The following is a 21200-nucleotide window of genomic DNA, read 5'->3' on the forward strand; positions in this document are numbered from 1 at the left end:
TGGTGAGAATAAACTGACAAAGCGTACAAAAAATGAGAGCTTTTATCGAAATGTGTGTAAAAAAAAACTAGCAAGGACAAACACAGATCCCTTACAGATGGAGATAGAAAAATTAATAATGTAAAGTAAGGAAAGGGCAGCAGAATTATACAACAACTTTGTGTCTGTGAGGGATCTGTAAAAGACACAAAAACAGATTTTTACAGATCATTTGTAAAGCAAGGTAACAAAAAAGTGAAATTAACAACATAAACCACCATTTTCAAAACTCAAGTTACTCACAGAGAAAAAAAAGGATATGTGCCAAAAGTAGCTGTTCATATGTGCTTTATTATTACAGGTTATCATAGATTACTGTAAACAAAGGCAACTTTAACATATCTAAAATATATAGTTATAACACATGAGCACGTAATTTAAGCCCATAGCAAAATACAGTCATATTCTGTGCTTTCTGTTAAGTTGCACTGTCAGCCCAAAATAATGAGGAATAATTAGCCCACATCAGCTGGACAATTAAGACCACAGATTTTAAAAAAAATTAAATGACTCAGGTGACTTTACACTTGTATCTTCAATACTGCAATTGTATTAGGAATTGAACATCATTATACAGTATACAGAATCTAAACATGTTAATGGCATAATGGTGTTGGTGCAAAGTGAACAACAAGATGACGTATGGCTCTGGACCAGCTTTACCCAAAACTGCTTTTCAATAGGGAATGGAATAAATTCAGTATAGTCATTTAGAAACCGACGAGGTCGTTGCCAACGAGGAGATGAGATGGAATCATTTTCACATAGACAAGCAGAGGACTGGTGCCATAGTCTGCACAAAGCGGCTGAAGATGATCTCGGCCATTATTAAGACTATTAATGGCCTTGGCATGTATGCTTGTACACTTGATAAATTTGTTCAGTGCTCCCTATTTTGACATTTTCATTTAGATATTAATAATGTAAAGTTTCCTGACAATTTTTTATTATTTTTAAATTGGAAATTATTACTTCTGTTCTTTAAATTACGTTCTCGCATTTTTAAAGGCATTCTGAAATAGTGGCAATGTTTTCAATGAAGAGTAATGAAATGATGGCATTATGTGATGAAAAATCCATTGATCTTTTTCAGATTTGTCTCTCTACAGACACAGACAAAAGAGGGATACAGAAAACGTCTTCAAACGGAAAGACTTAATATTGTTAAAGCTGAAGCTGAGGAGAATTTTACTGAGGCAATGAACTTTAAAATATGGGAGCATCACTCACTCCTGTAGGGTTTCTGCATCACTATTTTGGATGGTTACAAAAGATTTCCTATCAATGGAACTTTATTAATCTGATTATACTTGTTACTGTTTATGTCTATTTGTTGATATCCAGCAGGAATAATAATCGATATCTCACCTCATCCTTCCTCAATCTGGCTTTGGAAAAACTGACAAAACACATGTGAAGGTACATATATCTGGTCAAAGCCACAAGCAAGATTTATTATTACAACATTCAAGTCATGCTAGTGTATAAAGTGTCACTCCAGAACAGCTGCAAAAGTGAATAACATCAAGCTTATTGGCAGTTGGTTTTCCTAAACCATCTTGCACATCAAAATCTCGAGTTCGTCTCGTGTTCTGACCAGCAGGAACCAACCATTTCAGCTCCTCGAAGATCCACTTGGTAATCTTGGCCCCCTGTCCTTAGGATTGATTTGAGTTGGGTAAAAGCTATCACATTCTGCAGAATCATGTTCTTCATAACAATGATTTATCCTTGAAGCACTTAAACAACAAAACAATCCATCTTCAGTTGTTGTGTAATGTTCTATCAAGGCTTTAATGCTGGGGAATTGTGTGTTCAAATGCTGAAAGATAGTAAGTCCACATTATGAATTGTAAAAACAACTACAGAAAGAGAACTGTCAATGTTTCATTTTATTTAGTAACCCTACCTCGAGATAATAATTGCCTTCATCATTTTTACAGATCACATAATTTATTAAGCCAAACGGGGTCCGCATCATCAGCGTCCAGCACTTCAGTGGGCCAGGATTCACCCAAAGTAAGAAAGCTCCCAGGACATCACGTTTTAAAAGTTCTACGGAATAATCCCTTTACCAAAACATAATAGAAGATATTTATTAAAATAAACTCATTAAAAGAGCTCATAAAGGATTGTGAGCATGCAAAGTGCTTTGTATTGGACATATTTTGGTTATTTTTACCTTAGCAATTAAAAAGAGAGTACATATAGGTATACTTTTCAAGCATCCTGAATTATGTTATCTACCCAGATTATGTGACAAGAGGGAATCACTTCTTTCTATTTATTTTAATTTTATTAATTTGCATAGCTGCTTCTGGCATTCACACTTACATGATAAAACAAAGGATTACCTTTTATCTCATCTTGCCACAAGGTCATCATTGGCAATACTGGTGCACTCATTGGTCATTTTTAATTGTACGCAAGAATTTGATTATCTCTGTCTTCTTTAACTGCTGCAGTTCACATTTCTATTAAGTAGGGAATTCTAGGATTTTGTGATGGTAATGTGATTCCAAGCCAGATTAGTGTGAGTCTCCCAGTGACTCTTGCAGCTGTCAGTGTTCCCAAGCACTTACAAGTCCTTGTAAAACTAAACAGCAAAGGTCTCATGTCCAGGATATGAATGTATCCAGCTGCCGCTACTGCTAAATTGCATTATGAAGCTGGAGTTGTGGATTGATTCATTGGTTTGGAAGGGGTTACAGTATTGAAGAAACTCTGGTGAGTTGCAGCATTTGCACATAACATGGCATTTGCATTGAGCCATTGTTGGACAAAGTAAATGGTTGGAGGCTAAACAAGCAGACTAATTTGTCCTGGATGGCATTGAGTCAGCAGTGGCAACGAGGGTACACCAGGCGGCCAGGAAAGTGAAGGACGTTGGCAACAACCGCAGTGAGGACTGCGAGGGGTGGGGAAGGTAGCAGGTGGCCAAGAAAGTAAAGGAAGCAGGTGATGTCAGCAAAGCCGACATTCAGCAGCATCGGTGATGAGGCAACAAGCAGCGAGATAGATTTACCAACTGAGCAAGCAGCTGATGGGAGGATTTGGGTAGTGGCATGTGGTACGGGAGGCAACTGATTCATCAGGAGTAGGAGAAGGTGACTACTTCCACTTTTACAGTATTAAAACAAAGTCTTTGATTTTATGTGTAGTCATTGAGAGGAAAATAAAAGGTATTGTGTAATTAGTTGGCTTAGTATTGAAAGGGTGGGTCATGGAGGGAGAACAGGATCCTTGTGTCCAGGATATGAATATATCCAGCTGCAGCTACTGCTAAATTGCATTATAAAGCTGGAGTTGTGGATTGATTCATAGTTGGATTCATTCCAAAGTATTCACAGAGCTGAGATTTACATGGCCCATTTAGAGATGTGGTCATATCGAGGCAGGAAGAGCACACATCATGCACAGTTGGGAAAAGCAGATAGTTCAGGGAACATCCATCCCCTTCTCTAACAGATAGTTTGCTTTGGATATCAATGAGAAAGATTCTTCTGGTAAGGCAGAAGCAGCCAAGATTGTGACACCAGAGATGGATTTGTTATAAGAAAGCAGAGAAATGGGGTATTCAATTTTAAGGAGAATAAGTAGGGATTGCTGCAGCCAAATTCAAGGGTATCTCGGAGAAGCAGGAGGGGCTCTGGAGGAATGGGGAGAACAGCCTTGTGGTACATATAATATAATACAGGTAAAGGGTGAGATCCTACCTGCTGAAGGCAGTTTTTCTTTAAAATAGAACCTCATGTAGCAGCAAGGTACCATGTGCTAGTCAGTATAGGAAAAGGATTACCTGATTATTAGAGGAACGGAGAGGGATTAAAGTTCGTAAATTCTGAGAGAGGAGTGACCAGTCCAAGCTGCAGCCAGAGTGAACCAGGAGCTTGAGTCACAAACTTACAGCCCCCTCTCCTTCATCTGGATGGTTCAGTGGCTCGGCTCAGAGTTGCTTCCTCACAGCTCCAACAATCCAAATTCAGTTCTCATCTCCAGTGTTGCTTGTATAGAGTTTTCATATTTTCAATGTGCCCTCCAGTTTAATAAATTTTATTTACAGCACAGTGGAATCTGATTCCAGTTATTAAAACCTGTGCTGCCCCAATTAACCTCCAACTCAATATGTTTAGGATGATGGGAGGAAACCAAAGCACTGGGGGAAAATCCAGACGGTCTAATAAACAAGCAAAATCTGCTCAATTTTTCCCAAGGACTTGGTGACCTTTTCTGAACTGCCTCTAAAACAAAAAAAAATCCCTCCTAAAATATGGAGACATAAACTATTCCAGTTACCCCATTGCCCAAGGATCAGATCCTGATCAGCTAATTCCTGATCAGCTAATTCCTGATCTTGCAAATTCCCAGCCCCAGATGAGACCTCAGACTTCTACGATATTCGCTATCCATCAGTGTTATAAGTTACCTTCATGTTTCATTATTGAACCAGACGAAACGTACAAGCTCCTCACAGACGCCACTGATTTGAACCCGGGTTTCTGGTGCTGTAACAGTATTGCACTAACTGCTACGCTAAACAGGACCAATAAACTGAGAAGCCAATAGTCATCTTAGATGGATATTGTGCAGTTAGAAAGGTTTAATTAACAAGGAGAAACCATAAGGTATGATTCTTCATAAAACAGAGACTGGCCTAGTTGATGATGAGCCTAGGTACCAAATCTGAATAAGGAAATTGTGAGTCAAATGATGGCTAAGATGTTTTTGGATTGATAGCGGCTCAGCAACGTTAAGCCTTCCAGAAGTGCATATAAATGAACCACAATGAATATGTATTTTTGTCTGGTATAAGAATGGAACATGAAGGGAACTGATAACACTGATGGAGTGATGGATAGGGAATGTCATTGAAATCTGAGGTTTCATCGGGGGCCTAGAAGATTGAGGGGTTGGGAATTTCCAAGATCAGGAATTATCTGATCAGAACCTGATCCTTGGAGAAAGGGGTAACAGGAATAGTTTGTGAAGTTATGTCTCCATATTTTAGGAAGGATTTTTTTTGTTTTAGTGGCAGTTCAGAAAAGGTCACCAAGCCCTTGGGAAAAATGGAGCAGATTTTACTTAATTATTAGAAATTTAGTTGTTTCAACAGTTTCTCAGGGGGCTTTAGAGCAGCCATGCTCTTTTAAAAAATATTTTGTTTATTGAAATCATGATGTATATATTGAAACATAATGAAACTTAAAAAAAAAACATTTTTTAAAAGTACATCCATATTTTTAAAAAAACTAACCCCCTACAATTCCCCACCCCTCCCAATCCCACCCCTCACTAACTCTATCCCAAAGACAGAAGAAGAGATTAACCATTACAACAAAATTCATCAATTGGATTGGAGTAACACCAATAATGTGCAAGCAGGGGGTTCAAAAACACAAACCCATATAATCCAAATAAGGGCTCTAAATTTTATGATAAAAAAAAATTATCACGCAAATTATATGTTATCTCCTCCAACGGGATACAAGATCTCAATTCCATGTGCCATCTCTGAATACTCAAATTAGTCTAATTTTTCCAAATAATTGCCAAACATTTTCTAGCTACAGCTAATGCCAATCTCAAAAATGCAATTTGAAATCTATTTAATCTTAATTCTAAACTCAACTTCTTAATATTACCCAACAAAAATACTAAAGGATCTAGTGAAAGTTTCACTTTCAAAATATCTTCTAGAAGTTCCTCAAGTCCATTCCCAAAAGGTTTTACTGTTTCACAAAGACAAACAGAATGTAAAAAAAGAACCTACTTCCTTGTGACATCTAAAACATAGTCTGAAGAAATTAAATTGTATCTCCTTAATTTTTCTGGAGTTAAATATAATTGATGAATAAAATTATAATGAACTAATCGATACCTTACATTTATAATTTTAGTCATACTATCCCTACATAAATTCATCCAATCATCCTAAGAAATGTATTCCTAAATCTTTCTCCCATTTCAATCTATATTTATATAAATCCAGTTTAGGCATTTTATTCTGCAATAAAGCATCAAGCAGCCATTCTCAATCTTTTTTTCATTTGTGGCTTCCGCAGGACTCTGTTCAAAGTTTATGGGCCCCTTTCCTTACAAAGCCGTCCAGTTTTGGTTTCTTCTGTACTTCTCTCCTACTGACTACAGTAAAACCCCTGGTATCCAGCACCTATGGGGATTGTTAGATGCTGGACTAGTGTATTTTCCGGTTGCTTGAGACTGTGCGTTGCCTGATTGGCAAACTAATGGCAAGGCATGCCTATTTTAAACTTAAAATAGGTATTTTTTTACCTATTTATTTTCTGTGATTTCTTTGCCAGTTGTTTGAGGCTGCCGGTTGCTTGAAGTCATGATAACAGGGGATGTGGTGGTACACCACCAGCCTACTGTACCTGCAGGAGTGTAAGGGGACAGGACAACACCTGGCCGACTGTCAATCAGTCGGCCTGAATGGATCAAGCCCCATCCGGTCACCTGTCCTGTCTCATTCCCTAAAAGGTACTTTTCATGGTGAATGATCCTGAAATGCTTGTTATTATTTTGTATTCTGTGAAATTGTACAATATCAAGAAAATGATAGATATATCAGGCAGTGGTAGTTAGCTATTTAACAAGCTAGATAAAATCAGGACATATACCTGAAAATATACATACTGCCAGACCACCTTTCTGGCACTTAAAATTAATATTAACACATTAAACACGTTTAAAGTCAGTCCTTCAGACTTTATTTGATCAGTTTAATTTCTCCCTCCTAATTTCATCTTTTATTTACTCTCTTTGCATTACTTCCTGATCATTTCGGAGGGCTTCCTGATTATATCAGGGGTTTGGACCTGCAGAGCTCAGGTTGCCAACGATTTGAACAGGAGTGTGCAACTACAGAGGCTGCGGGAGGTGAATCCACGGTCACTTGTTTCCCCTGAAGGGCCTCTCTTTTTCTTCTCTTTGTCCTATTATTGGGGTGCCGGGCAACGCTCATGGTGACTCTTTGCCTTACAGCAGACAAAAGTTGAGGTATGTCACGGATAATATATTTTTTGTAACAATTAAAGAAACCTTGAACTTTCCATGATTTTATGTTGAATTAAATATTGTAATTTATACTTTTTACTTTTCTGAGTCCTCGGTTTCCCGGTTGTCTTTATTATCGGGTACTGTCTATACTGAGTTTGTATGTTCTCCCATATCTGTGTGGGATTTCTCCAAATGTTCCAGTTTCCTCTCACCCTCAAAAATGTACAAGGATATCGGTCAATTTGGGTGTAATTGGGCAGCACAGGTGCAAATGGCCTGAATTGGCTTCTACTATGCTGTGAATAAGAGTGAATTTAAATTTAAAATTTAACATTCCAGTGAAGAATCTTTAATTTGATCCAATTCATTCTTGGTGGCAGGAGGGGCAGCTCAATGTTCCAGGCTTCCATTGTTTCAGATGCGATAGAACAGGGGAGATGAAAGGGGGAGGAGTGGCATTGCTCGTCAGGGAAAATATCACAGTTGGGCTTGTCCAGGACAGAGGGCATTTCTAATGAGGCTATATGGGTGGAGCTGAGGAATTAGAAACGTACGACCACACTCATGGGGTTGTATTATCGACCACCCAATAGTCAACGAGAATGGGTGGAGCATATCTGTAGAGATAGACAGCTGCAGGAAACCTAAGGTTGTGATAGTTGGATATTTTAATTTTCCACATATTGACTGGGGTTCCCATACTATAAAAGGGCTGAATGGCTTGTAGTTTGTCAAATGTATTCAGGAAAGTTTTCTAAATCAATATTTAGAGGTACCAACTAGAGAAAATGCAATACTGGATCTCCTTTTAGGGGATGAGACAAGACAGGTGACAGAACTATATGTAGGAGAACATTTTAATATTTTGATAGATTGATATTGATATTTGATAGATGTTTAACAATGTTATTGAGACTGTCTTAATGATGGATTCTAACATTTTTCCAATGGGTTCCTGCTTTTTGTTTCTCTTAGAATATCTTTCCACGGAACTCAAGACTTTTAGCCAATTTAGTTTCTCCTCAGAAAAGTCTTAGGAATGAATCTAGATAACATTATTTTGTTGAAAATGTCAGTTTTCAAAAGAATTTCCATTTATCTCTCACTGACAAACTAACCTGGGTATCCCAGCGCTGGCCCAGACAGTGTCCATTAGGACTTCTTCATGCTGTAGGGGAGCAAGTGCTCTCCAGGATTCCAAGAGTTCATCCCCCCACCTGCAACTATCTGTGAAAAATAGAATAATTAATATTTAGACACGCTCTTGGCTTTATTGAAACTATTCATGTCATTTATTTCAAGGAACGGAGAACACTGTTTCGTCATGTTGGACTGTGCAATCAGATGACAATAAACGTGACTTAACTTGACCATTAGCATTTGGTTCAGAGCCCTCCGGGCCCATGCATTTCAAGGATTTGTCAAGAGACATCTTAAATACAGTCAGTGACTCACCTTACACTACTCTTTCATGTTCTTAACTCATATCCCTCATATCCCTTCTGAATATCTCCCACCCACAACCCCCCCTTACTCTAAATCTTTGTCCTCTGATTTTATCTATATTTGGAGTGGAAATTGTTTCCTGCAATCAACACTATGCTGTCCTGGCAGAATCCTTCCAAAACTCAGCTCCATTTTAGTAGCAGTACAGAAAACAAAATGGAGAATTTGTCAGCAATACAAAGATATACGATTTTAACTAATAAAGGACAAATTTAGGACAGGAAGTCGTCTTCATCATCTGAAGAGTGACCCAATGTCTGTAATGGTCTGTCAAGGATTAATGAAATTCTATGAGGAGTTATTGTCTTTCTGTTTGATTGAACTAAAGTAGTTCCTTCAACTTTTTATGTTGTGATGAGGAATTTTTAGTCTCAGTGCTAAAGATACTCACAATTATTTGGGCAACATTCCCCAGGGCAAAAAAAAATCAAACTGCTGGAGTAACTCAGAGGGCCAGGCTGCCGATTGATTGAGGGTATTTTCTATAATTTGATTTGAGTTTATGAATAACAATACTTCGCAAAATGCTCTGGGAGATGACAATATGGCTTCACAAATGGTATTCCCCAAGCACAATATGTAGTACAGCCAAGCTCCAATATGCAGATGTCACTTGCATGGGTTTAAAGACCAAACTCCACTTTAACATCTACTTATTCTCTTAAGCACGCATGAAAATCGAGCATTCACAAAACGAAGGTCGTCTCTCAATTAAGGTTCTCTACCAATGTTATGCAACATTACCCTCCAACAAGGAGCAGCCAGAGAAAACGCACGTAGACACGGGAGAATGTACAAACACCTTAAAGAGAGCACTGTATCCAAACCTGGTTTGCTGGCGCTGTAAGAGCACTGCACTCCCCACAACACTAACAATGCTACAAAATAGACAGCAATAGAAACCATGTAATTGCGTCTAATATTATAAAAAATTTTTTAAAATATGGTATGCTTCATGAATTTGCGAGCCACCCTTGCACAGGGGCCACGCTAATCTCTGTATCATTTCCAATTTTAGTACTGAAGCGAGCACTCTAATATTATTTAAGTGATTATTTTATTTTCAAAACTGGACTTGGCATAAAGATAAAGTTGATATCGTGAACATTGTTTTGTGGCAGCGGTTGGCACAACGCTGTTACAGCACCAGCGACCTGGCCCTGTGTGTAAGGACTTTGTACATTCTCCAAGTGTCTGCGTGGGTTTCCTCCAGATGCTCCGGTTTCCTCCAAAAAAAAATCTTATACCAGGGTTGTAGGTCAATCAGGTTTAATTGGGCAGCATGGGCTTGTAGTGCACGTCGAAAGAATCAAAGGCTTATTGATCCAAACCAAGGCTTTTATTAACTAGAAGACTGGCGTGTATCACATGTAGGTCAACCAGTCCAGAATGATCTGGGTCTGGCTAGGAGCAACCTTTTAAGACTTGCCAGTAGGCGTGGCTACACTCTCAGGCAATCTCAATCATCCTATACCACAATATATACATTTACACAATGGTGATAGAATCTGTACTATCACAGGGCTCATGGGGTGATATGCGAACAAAATAATTAAAATCCTTGTAAAAGTTCCCATTTTCAATAATCTTGTTGAAGAATAACTTACAGCCATCTGCAAGTGCTTGCTGAAATTGTTTCTTGAAGGTAGAGCTCCGATAAGCTCCTGACCGAATCCCTTTGTTGCGTATGGCTTTCTTCCTTATTAGTGTCAATGAAGAGAATGAACCGTCTTCCAGGGAATCCAATTCCTTTGTGTGGTCCTAAAGATAAAAGTAAGTTCAGTTTAGCTTTCATTTGTGAATGACTCATTTCTACCGCCCCTTCCTTCAACTTTTTTTTATGATATGATTAGTAGATTATAGGAAAATTTACATCTAGGAAGCAAGATTTTACAATTTTTTTAACCTGTTCATGTTATTTGGTTGAACTTACTGGGGATTACCTACTTGAGCAACAATCTGGCATGATACAAGTATTATTAAGATCAGAATTACTTTTGGATGTGTGTATGAATCCCGTATCTGCCGGTGCATAGCACGACTTTGTATAGGATGATCCTGGAATTTCCAGCTAAAACGTAGGTTTTGAGTGATGTCCTTTGTATAAGATGGCCCCCAATACAGCACTTATCACTGACCAGTGGATGTTGTTAAAAGTAAATCACAATATTTTAATACCAAATTAAAGATTTTAATTAGCATACTTTAAAATAAATCACTGCCAGCTCCTGTAACAGACTGTTTAAAGCCTGTACAGAGCCGACGTAAGTTGGACTGGGCAGATGGACCCCATGGGGGAGCGCTGAGACTTTGTTGATAACTAACAGGACACAGGTAAGATGGTGTCGGAGTCGACGGGAAGATGGCGGCGGTTGAGACTTCACTGTCAAGGTTCAGATTTTAGACCCGGCATAGAAGACGACCCCTAATTTTGAGGTGACATTTTTAAGTATAGATGTTAATTGACCATTGAGGGAAGAAAGGCGAGTCTCTGATGAGCTCTGACTTTGAGGTTAGTGGAAAAACCTATGGAGTATGCTACTGATTTCATGAACGAAGCAGAGTAGTTATAAAAGGGTAAAGATAGATTGAGTGAGGAGGTGAAAATTTGACAAATGGAATTTAGCGTGATAAAGTGAGATTATCACCTCGATGCGAGGAATCAAAAGAGAGATGATTATGAGAAAAGTAACAGATGAGTTCAATACACATAAGGGCTGGAGAAACTCAGCAAGTTATGTAGCATTCCTTATACCAATGTTTCTGGTCTGAGCCCTTCGTCAAGGTATGATCAAATAACAGGCAGGAGCTTGAATAACTAGGTGGGGTAGGGGAAGAGCACAGGCTCACAGGCAAGAAGTGGATATGGGCAGGAGGGCAGAAGAGAAAAAAAGCTGGGGGGGAGGGTGGGAGTTGGAGAAAAGGGGATAGGGAGAGAGAGGGCTAACAGAAACTGGAGGTCAAAGGTAATGCCACCCGGTTCAAGGTTGCCCAGAGATGTTGCTCCACCAATTTGTGGGTGGCCTCAGCAGGCAGTGCATGAGGTCAAGGACAGACATGTCACAAAGGGAATGGAGTGGGGAATTGAAATGGCTGGCCACAGGAAGATCCCGCTATTGCAGCGGACAGAGATAAAGTGGTGAACGAAGTGATCTCCAAGTCTGCGTCCAATCTCTACAATGTAGAGACCACAACAGGAGTACCGGATGCAGTCGATGACTCCTGCAGATTCACAAGTGAACGATGAGTGAAGTTCAGAGAGGTCTAAGTATCGTGCAGGAATAACAAAAGGTTAACAGGCGGGTGCAGCAACTGGATAGGAGAAGGCACGTGGCCATTTGGCCTTTATTGCGATGGAGTTTAGAACAAGTCAAGTTTATTATCATCCGATATACGAGTACAACAAAAAGTGTTTTCTGGTCCTCGGTATAAAACCATACAAACAAAGAACCAGGCATGATTCACATGCAGATAAATGATACACACTCAGTGTATAGCTATATATAAAAATAAATTAATATTATTTTCTAAATACAGGTGCAAAATCTTTTTTTCGAAATTCTGAAAACCGAAAACTGAACATATTTTCCATGGATGTCATCTGCACTCTAAAGCTCGTGTTTGGTGCCAACACAGCCCACGCTCAATTCACGCTTGAATATTCCACATCAATCTGTGTCGGTAACTTGTGGAACCCAGGGGAATCTTTATAGGTGCCAGCAGGGGAGAATAAAAGAGTCCAGTGCCTCTGACTCGCCATATATGGACTCCCGATTTGTCGTAGCTGGCCTGACGCCTGGACGCCCCCCACCTCCCCCCAGTAAATAGTGTTAAATAATGATAAGCATGAGAGGAAGACATTGTGAACACAGGTGAAAAATGCCCATAGATGATATGGTTAAAATGTGTGATCAGTTAAATGGTGGCAATGCGCATTTATCGACAAGCATGAGATTTTGGCAATTTGTTCAAATAAAGAGGGACGGCTTAGACAGAAACCTCTGTCAATGAATCAATGACACAGGAAGAAGTCTTTAAAAAGACTCCAACCTGAAGATGATGGTCACCGTATCAACGATAACGACATTTTACTGCATCTACTGTATATTTTCAGGTGTTGAGCTTAGTTTGAGCCAGTTTTTGTTTGAAGTTTTACTTTAATAAAAAAGTAATCTAGTACTTTTATGGTCTATCGTTATCTCACTTCATTTACCACCACCCCCCACCCCATCCAGCACCGCCGCAAACACCCCCCTCCATCCTATGCTGCCACAACACCCCCCTGTCCAGGCCCGCCATAACCCCTTGCGTCCAGCGCCGTTGCCGCAACCCCACTTCTGTCCAGAGATCCTTCGAGTTGGAGTGTGTCTTTGTTTAGCACGAATCTGAAATCTGCACAATTACTTAGCGTACAGCCATTCTATTATTGCATTATCCGAAAAATTCCAAAATCCGAAAAGTGTCTGGTTTCAAGGGTTCCGGATCAAAGATTCTTTACCCGTGGGAAGAACCTGTTCCTCAGCCTGGTGGTGCTGGCTCTGATATTCCTGTGTCTCTTTCTCGACAGGAGTAGCTGTAAGATGCTGTGTGAGGTGGTAGGGGTCCTCAATGATTTGCACACCCTCTTCAGACAATGATCTCGGTAGATCATGTGGGGGGGGGGTTGGGGGGAGGGAGACTCCAGTGATATTCTCTGCCACATGAAGGAGCTGGCCAGGATGCTCTTGATAGAGCACCTGTAGAAAGGCGACAGGACAGTGGCCAGTAGCCTTGCCTGCCTCGGCTTTCTCAGGAACTGTAGTTGCCGTTGCACATTCCCATCAAGAGAGGAGTTGTGTGTCCATGATAGATTACTAGTTAAAGTGGTATCTGAGGAACTTGGTGCTCTCCACGATTGAATTATTAATGTTTAGTGGAGGGTGGTCATTTCTGGTCCTCCTGAAGTCCACAACCATCTCCTTTGTCTTTGTCCATGTTGAGACATACTGCTAGAATTGTAGAGGGTATTGGTGAAGCCATACCTAGAATACTGTATAGTTTTGGAACCTTTTTTTAAGGCTGTGTAGTTAAACTTCAATAATCTTACTTCACGGGAGTTTATTGTCATATACACAAGTACAACGTACAATGGAATTTTTACTTGCTGCACATTCCCAGGTGACAATTTAAATATAATTAACATAAATATAAGGATAATAAATATAAAAGGGTCAAACAGCATCATTGGGAGACATAGAATGGTCGATGTTGAGCTGACACACCATCTGGGCTGAGGAACATTAGTACAAATGAAGTGTAAAGAGGTCAGAGGTGGGAAGGGTGAGTCAGGGGCCCCACATGGGATTGGCAAACCAGGCAGATTGTGAACTATGGCAGACAGAGGCAGAGGACTGGCAGATGGCAGACAAAGGGAGAGAGGGACAAGAAAAACTAACCAATCAGGCGGAGAAAGACGAGCCATACAGGGTGGAAGGGGCCATTAGGGTGCTAGTAATTAATCTGATGAGGGGGGGCTGCTGAGAATGGTGATGTAATGAAAGTCCATATGGTGCTGTGGGGAAGGAGGGAGGGGAATGGAAAGAATGGAAGAATCCAGTGGGGTGATGGGGTTGGGGTTGATGGAGCCAAAGAAGAGTCGAGATGGGAATAGATAGGGTGATTGGGAAGGTGGAAAGGAAATGCAGAAATGGACATTGCCTGAAATTACAACATTCATACCATTTTCCAGTCAACTGCCCAGATGGAACATGAGGTGGCCTGTCCTCATTCCACTGCTTCTGTATTAACATTCCTCAGTCTGATGAAGAGTGACAGCTCAACATTGTCCATTCTATTTCTCCCACGGATGCTGCTTGACCAGATTCTTCCCGCAAATTGTGTTAGACTTCATATTGCAGTGTTTGCAGTCTCCTATATGTCTCCAGATCTTTGGTGGTTTTGGAGAGGTGCTAAGGTTTTTGCGGGTTAAGAGTCTGATAACTGTTCCTGAACCTCGAAGTGCTGGACTTCCAGCTTCAGTATCTTCTGCCTGAAGGTAGCAGTGAGAAGGCATGTCCAGGGGGATCTTTTATGATCCAGGAACCTAAAAAAAAACCCATGGAAATTTTTGACCATTTCCTTTCCAAATTCCTCCCTTACTTGATTGGATTCACCTTTTTTTGCTGAGGGAAGTAAGGGAGGAATTTGGAAAGGAGATGGTTAAAAATGTCCATGGCTTTTTTTTTTAGGTTCCATGGTGGTGCTTGCATTTTGCAAATATTGTTTGCCAATGGGTGCAGGAATAAACCCAATAACTGCAGACCTTTCTTAATGGTTCAAGAAACAATAGCTAGGGATATATTTAGTGGTCACTTGAACAAATGTGCATTGAGAAAGCCGTCATAAAATTTGTGTCTATCTCACCTGACAGCAACAGAAAGGATCAAGAGAAAAATGTGGTTATACTGGTATGTAGATTTCCAAACGACATTTGATAAAGTGGCACATAATAGGCTTGTCATTAAGATTGAAGTTTATGGAATAAAAGTCATATACATACGTAGTTATGATTTTAAAAACCTCTATCAGATCCCCTTGCAAAGTTCCTCCATGCATACAACATCCCAACTTCTCCAGGTTGGCGATGGTGATCAATACAAAACAATGCTCCACGTCAGACATCCACTTTTCAAAATACCACAAAACAGCAAAGGACTGTTCAAATAGTTCATTTTAATGGTGGATGAACTTTCTCTTCTTGAAAATCGATTATTGGGATTCTTAAACATCATTAGTCAACCTTGCAAATGGGCTGAAGAGAGGAAAATATCATTGATCTGTGTAGCGACCGAGCAATGTTAATTATGAATGTACTTGTTAAATCATCATTTTTATTTTCTGTTCTACTCTATTTGAGTAATATTCATCACATACAAATCTTAACAATTTATAACTGTGTTAATTAGTAAGTAGGGTGTTTGAAATGTAAACATTTTTAAATTTTAGATATACAGCCCATGTCACCCAACTACCCCAATTAACCTACAAACCCCCCACCCCGGTACATTTTGAACGGTGGGAGGAAAACAAAGCACCTGGAGAAAACCCACGCAGACACGGGAAGAATGTACAAACAACGCCGGATTCGATCCCAGGGCACTGGCACTGCAATAATGAGGTGCTAACCAAAGAAAGTGATTGAATGGATCAGCCCCTTACAGTACAAGGCAAATTCAAAAGTCATATGAACCCTGATATTAAGGTTTAGTGTGTGATGCCTCTCTTAAAATAAGGGAAACAATAGATTCAGGTGAAAGAATTTGTAACCTTTTAAACACATACCTTACTATCACTTGAAGGATCATATGCCTTTGGATTACTTGTACAATATTCATAACTTTCATCTTTAAAGGTTTCCTTTGTATCCTGCAAGTGATGAAGTATATTTTCAAATAATTTTTTCAGCGTCCTTAGGAGACAAAGATATATTGCCAATGCCCTTCAAGAAATAAGGAGAATGAGAAAAAACACTGGAAATCTCCGAATACAGAGAGTGCTGGCTGGTGGACGAGTTCAGGCCAACAAAAGGTGTCAATTGGACATGAGAAGGGGAGAGGTGAGAATTAATCATGTCTGTGCGAAAGGAGACAGGGAAAAGAGAGAGATACGGAGGTGGGGAAGGTGATGGGGGAAGAAGTGATGAGGGGTGTTTAATCAAAGCCAGAGAAGTCGAGTTGGAGGGTGCCCAGTCAGAAGATGAGGTGATGTTCCTCCAATTTGCAATGGTCTCTGTCTGGCAGTGCATGAGAAAGATTGCCATTCTAAGTAGATTTTATACTCTTTCATAACAGGTGAATATACAGAAATGGACAAGGGCTGATTAGGGATAAGTCAGCATGGTTTTGTAAGTAGGAGGTTGTGTCTCACAGATCTTTCTGCAAAATGTGACCAAGAAAGTTGATGAGGGCAGAGCTGCAGATGTTCAGTAAGAAGGCTGAGGAATGATCTCATACAGATATATAAAATCGTGTGAGGAATAGAATGTGTGAACGCAGAGAGTCTTTTACCCAGACTAGAGGAGTTAGAAGCATGAGAAGAGGAATTAGAAGCTAGAGAACGTAAGTTTAAGGTGGGGCGGGGAGAAGGGGGAACGAGATTGAACAGGAACCTGAGGGGTAGTGTTTTTTTTTACAGAGGTTGATGAGTTATGGAACGGGCTGCTGGAGGAGGTGGTTGAGGCAGGTACTACTGCAATGTTTTTAAGATAAAATTGTGCAGATACATTGGGTTTAGAGAGATATGGAACAAATGCATTGAAGTAGGACATTCTGGTCGGCGTGGGCCTGCTTTCACATAGCACGACTCCAAACTGAATCTTTGTCATAAAACATAATTAAAATTTTTTTAAATAAAATAATAAGGCCTATTAAATTCACTTGTTTCAATTAATGTCATCATAACTCTGGACCCACATGGAAATGATGAAAATGCAGCAAACCTGGTCACTTTCCTTCACTACATCTGGAGATTTGGTTTCCTCTTGTGAAATTCTCCTGAAGGTGACCAAAGCACTGACATTCAGGGAAACCTCCAGATCTCCATACCGCTCTTTCACGTGCCTTGTCGATAGAACTGGGGAACTTGGCTCCAAGAGGATTTCTTGATTGGAGGAGCTAATGACAGGTGGACTACTTTGTTGTTCCTTATTGTATTTCATGCAGCAAGCTACTTGGAACATACGGCACAGCTGCAAATTCAGAATCATTGCCTACAACAGAGAGGACAGTGTAAAAAAAGATGGAAGAAATATATGCAAATTCAAAGTACCAATTGGTGAGTCTATATAATCCAGGCATATGGGATACAGTAAAATCCCTGGTATCTGAAATTCAAGCAATCAGCAAATAAAAAATCGAGGAAAATAAATTTAAAAAATTTAAATAGGTAAAAAATATGCATTTAAAATTGTAAAAGTAAATGTTCTCCAAAGTAACACATAAACCTTTGGTGAAGATGGGAGCGAATATTCAGCCAGTGGAGGGCCTTGGTCGTGCTTTGCTCATAGCAGCTGTTTGAATAAAGTTGTGTTTGAATAAAATGGCATCGCCCAGGATTACGAGCTGTCTCCTTATCCCTGATTAGAGAGAGTCACCCCAGTCAGCAGCTTTATCCGTAAACTTGTGGGGGGGAGGGGGTTCATTATCTATAATGTTATTGTTCATCTTTTGGGCGGCTCCTTGAAGGGGGAGGAACTTGCAAAGGCAGCGACAGTTAAATGTATTCAAAGAATGTGACTGAAAATAAAGTAAAATGCTTTAAGGTTTATATATTCATGCAAGTGAAGTTTGTTCAGTGTAAATATAGTATAGTATTTTTGCCTTTTAAACTGTTAATCTTTGTGGTGACACAACCACCAGCAGGGGGTGATCTCTGTACCTGCAGGAAGATCACCTAAGGGGCTGACTCCACCTGGCCGGCTGCCAATCTGAGCTGGCCCCTCCTGAGCCAGTCACACGGGGAGCCACCAAGGCATGAACTGGTGTTCAGACTTTTACTGGAATAAAGCCTGTTGTACAGTCTTTCGAGTTTTGTGCTTGCTCACTGCTCCCTCAGCACGCCACAATCTTAATGCAGGTGCATTAGTTAGGCATTGTGAGAGTAACTAGAAAATACACTTATCTGCCATCTACCAATCTCCATCGGTGTCAGATACCAGGGGATTTACTGTACAAACAATGAATGCAGTTCTGGCCCTTCTGCAGCAAGATTTGGCAAGACCCGCAGGACACAGGCTGGGTGCAATGGAAGCCTGGGTACGGGGTGTGGGGACTGCTGGAATGAAAGGGAGTTGGGACAAAGAAGGAAGGAAATATCCTGCAGCATAGATGACCTGGAAATTTATTCTGGACACAGTTAATCTCTGGATACACCTAATCTAATCCCATAACTAAAATACATAATATCATTACTGCATAATAAATAATTTGGATTACTTTAGACGACACTCTATATTTTCCGAAGTTTGTCTATTTTTAACAAAACCCGTCTGGTCCATATTTATTAATTCAGGAAGATACTCATTAATCCTATTCACTAATACTTTTGCTATAATTTTGTAATCGACAGTCAATAAAGATATAGGTTGATGTGAATCTGGTTTTAATGGGTCTCTATCTTTTTTAGGAATATCTGTAATTATTGCCATGGAAAAAATTTCTAGAAGACAATGTTGTTCAAAATCTTGTTCTATTACTTTCATAATTAATGGAATCAATAAGTCTTTAAATTCTTTATGAAATTCAACTGGGAACCCATCTTCTCCTGGAGATTTATTTTTTGTAAACTACTAAGTGCATCCAAATCATCTTTACCTTCTTGAGTTAAATTTTGTAATAACAATTGTGACAAATATTCATTTATAGCTTCCTCATCATGTAATGACTCAGATGTATGTAACTTTTCATAAAATTCCTTAAGTAAATGTGACTACATTTAAATGAACAATTACCACTTTTGATGGCTTACAGGAACCCCCCCCCCCCCCCCCTTTTAGAATGAGATTTCAGAAAAAAATTGTTTTAGTGTATTTAACTCATTCAGTATGGTCAGGGGTCCTATCGTTCGCTCCCTCCCTCCTGTTGCTTGCACCCTCCCATCACTCATTCCCTCCCACCCGTCGCTTGCACTCTACCGCAGTGCTTTGAGGGGAGCGATGGGCCTTGATGTTCGGGCTTTATTCAACAAGCTTTATCATCAAGGCCCAGCACTCCCCTCAAAGCACTGTGGGAGAGAGCGAGTGATGGGAGGGAGGGAGTGACAGGATCCCCAAGCAAATTGAATGAGACGCAGGGGCGGGTTGCAGTGAGGTGCTTGCTCACTACCACTTACCCCTTTGCTTCATTCAATCTGTTCAGGGAGCCGTGCTCGTTGAACAAAGCCTGATCATCAAGGCCCAGCAGTCCCCTCAAAGCACTGTGGGAGAGAGCAAGTGATGGGAGGGAGGGATTGGGGCAGAGAGAGAGAGAGTGAGCGGCGGCGACTCGCAAAAGCATAGGTGAGTAGTTTGAGTGCTTTCTTCCTGTCATCATCTTGCAAAATGGCGGCACCAAAATGTTACCATCGCATATAGGACCCTGGTTTTTGAAGTGATTTTTTGAGACAAAAGGGGGTCCTATATGCTGTCAAATAAAAAGCATTTCTTATCATTCCCTAGTCACTCATTTTACTTGTACCCTGGCATAGATTTAGCAGGTGAACTTCCCAGATTGTGCAAGAGGAAATCAAAGAAAGTTTGTACTGCCGTGTTTTCCTCCAGCTCAACAAGGCTGTGCAGAGGTTCTATTGTCAACACTGTTGAGGGGTAGGCTGTTTTATAACCTCCATTTTGGAAATGCCAAGTTCGGTGCAATTCCACCAACAGATCTGATGCAATTATCAGCAAAATGTTTACTTTGTTAAGTGTTTAAGCTGTTGGGACAGTTTGAATATTCTAGAATCCATGGCTATGTTACATAGTTGTACAGCATACATGCCACATTCAGGATCACTGTATGAGCACATATCCAGTAAAACACTTGTTATCCAGAATTCAAGCCGCCAGCAGAAAATTCACAGGATATAAATAGGTAAAAAATATGAAGGTTTAAAATTGCCGTGGCTCACCGTTAATTCACCAATCATGCAACCGGAAAAACCACTTATCTGACATCTACCAATCCCAATAGGTTTCGGATACTGGGGGTTTGACTGTAGTGCACTCAGAATAGAATGTTTATGATTAAATGTATACATTGTATTATCCTGTTCACTCATTCCTAAAGCAATGGTGAAATACACCAACGCATTTATTAAACAGCAACTATAATCTACATTTGTAGATGATTTGCATCTGTTGTTCGTCATCTTTCTGGCACCCTTACAAGTCGGATGTGGAAACAGAACTGGAACTGTGTTTCTAGATTTCAAATCAAAGGGCACTCTGGGTTTTTTTTTGTCAGTCTTGAACATAGAAAGTCTTCCTATTTTAAGTGATACTTCACTTCCTAAAACCTATCAAAATCCAACTTCAGATTTTGTAACCAAATATCTATGGGATCCCACCTCTCAGTTCTGTCAGCTTGACTTGCTGGGAGGATGGTTTAGAGAAAGGGTAGAAGTGTTAAGAACACAGATGTACTTATTTTGCTCAAAACTATGTCCTTCTGATTAGTGTCATAACTACATTTTTGAGTCAACTGCTCATTGTGAGCAATGTGTCATCTCTGGACAATCCCCAATTGCGTTCTCCACCATGTGCATTCACTAGTGGTGGTCCCTAAATATTTTACCTCAATCCACCAAGAATGTCTGCTCGTCAGCAGGAGAACATGTTTTCCCCAATGTTTCACATGTACTGTGACATCCGACAGCCAGTCCAAAACCATGACTGAAAAGCAGTTTTTGATGGTTTTCTCAGACAATGTTCGAAACGTTCCAGGGGTGTAGGTTAATTGGGTGACGTGGACTCGTGGACCAAAATGGCTGTATGTCTAAATTTTTTTTAATTAAAATTTTTCAAGAAACTTTATTTCCCCAATGGCCAGCAAAGTTTCTTATAATTGCCTTGTATTTTTTGTTAATTTAGATATAAAGTGTGATCTCAGGCCCTTCTGGCACAAGAG

General features: G+C 40.0%; 1 protein-coding gene and 1 pseudogene across 4 annotated transcripts in view; both read right to left on the minus strand.

The window, feature by feature from the left end:
* Positions 1–284: 284 nt before the first annotated feature.
* The window catches only part of sh2d5 (SH2 domain containing 5), an 80948-nt gene continuing 60032 nt past the window's right edge, over positions 285–21200 (minus strand). For 3 of the 4 annotated variants that reach the window (XM_069919066.1, XM_069919065.1, XM_069919069.1), the window contains 6 exons: positions 17039–17308; positions 15883–15966; positions 10170–10323; positions 8175–8283; positions 1949–2108; positions 286–1861 (listed from right to left, as the gene is read on the minus strand). In XM_069919066.1, coding sequence (XP_069775167.1) covers positions 1655–1861; positions 1949–2108; positions 8175–8283; positions 10170–10323; positions 15883–15966; positions 17039–17308 — 984 coding nt within the window. In that variant the 3' untranslated portion in view covers positions 286–1654. Of the gene's footprint in view, positions 1862–1948; positions 2109–8174; positions 8284–10169; positions 10324–15882; positions 15967–17038; positions 17309–21200 lie in introns of all 4 variants that reach the window. The other variant, XM_069919067.1, reaches the window with a different exon arrangement.
* Positions 9500–9597, minus strand: LOC138755993 (U6 spliceosomal RNA; annotated as a pseudogene).

The sequence above is a fragment of the Narcine bancroftii genome, chromosome 2, assembly GCF_036971445.1.
Source record: "Narcine bancroftii isolate sNarBan1 chromosome 2, sNarBan1.hap1, whole genome shotgun sequence".
Taxonomy (NCBI): domain Eukaryota; kingdom Metazoa; phylum Chordata; class Chondrichthyes; order Torpediniformes; family Narcinidae; genus Narcine; species Narcine bancroftii.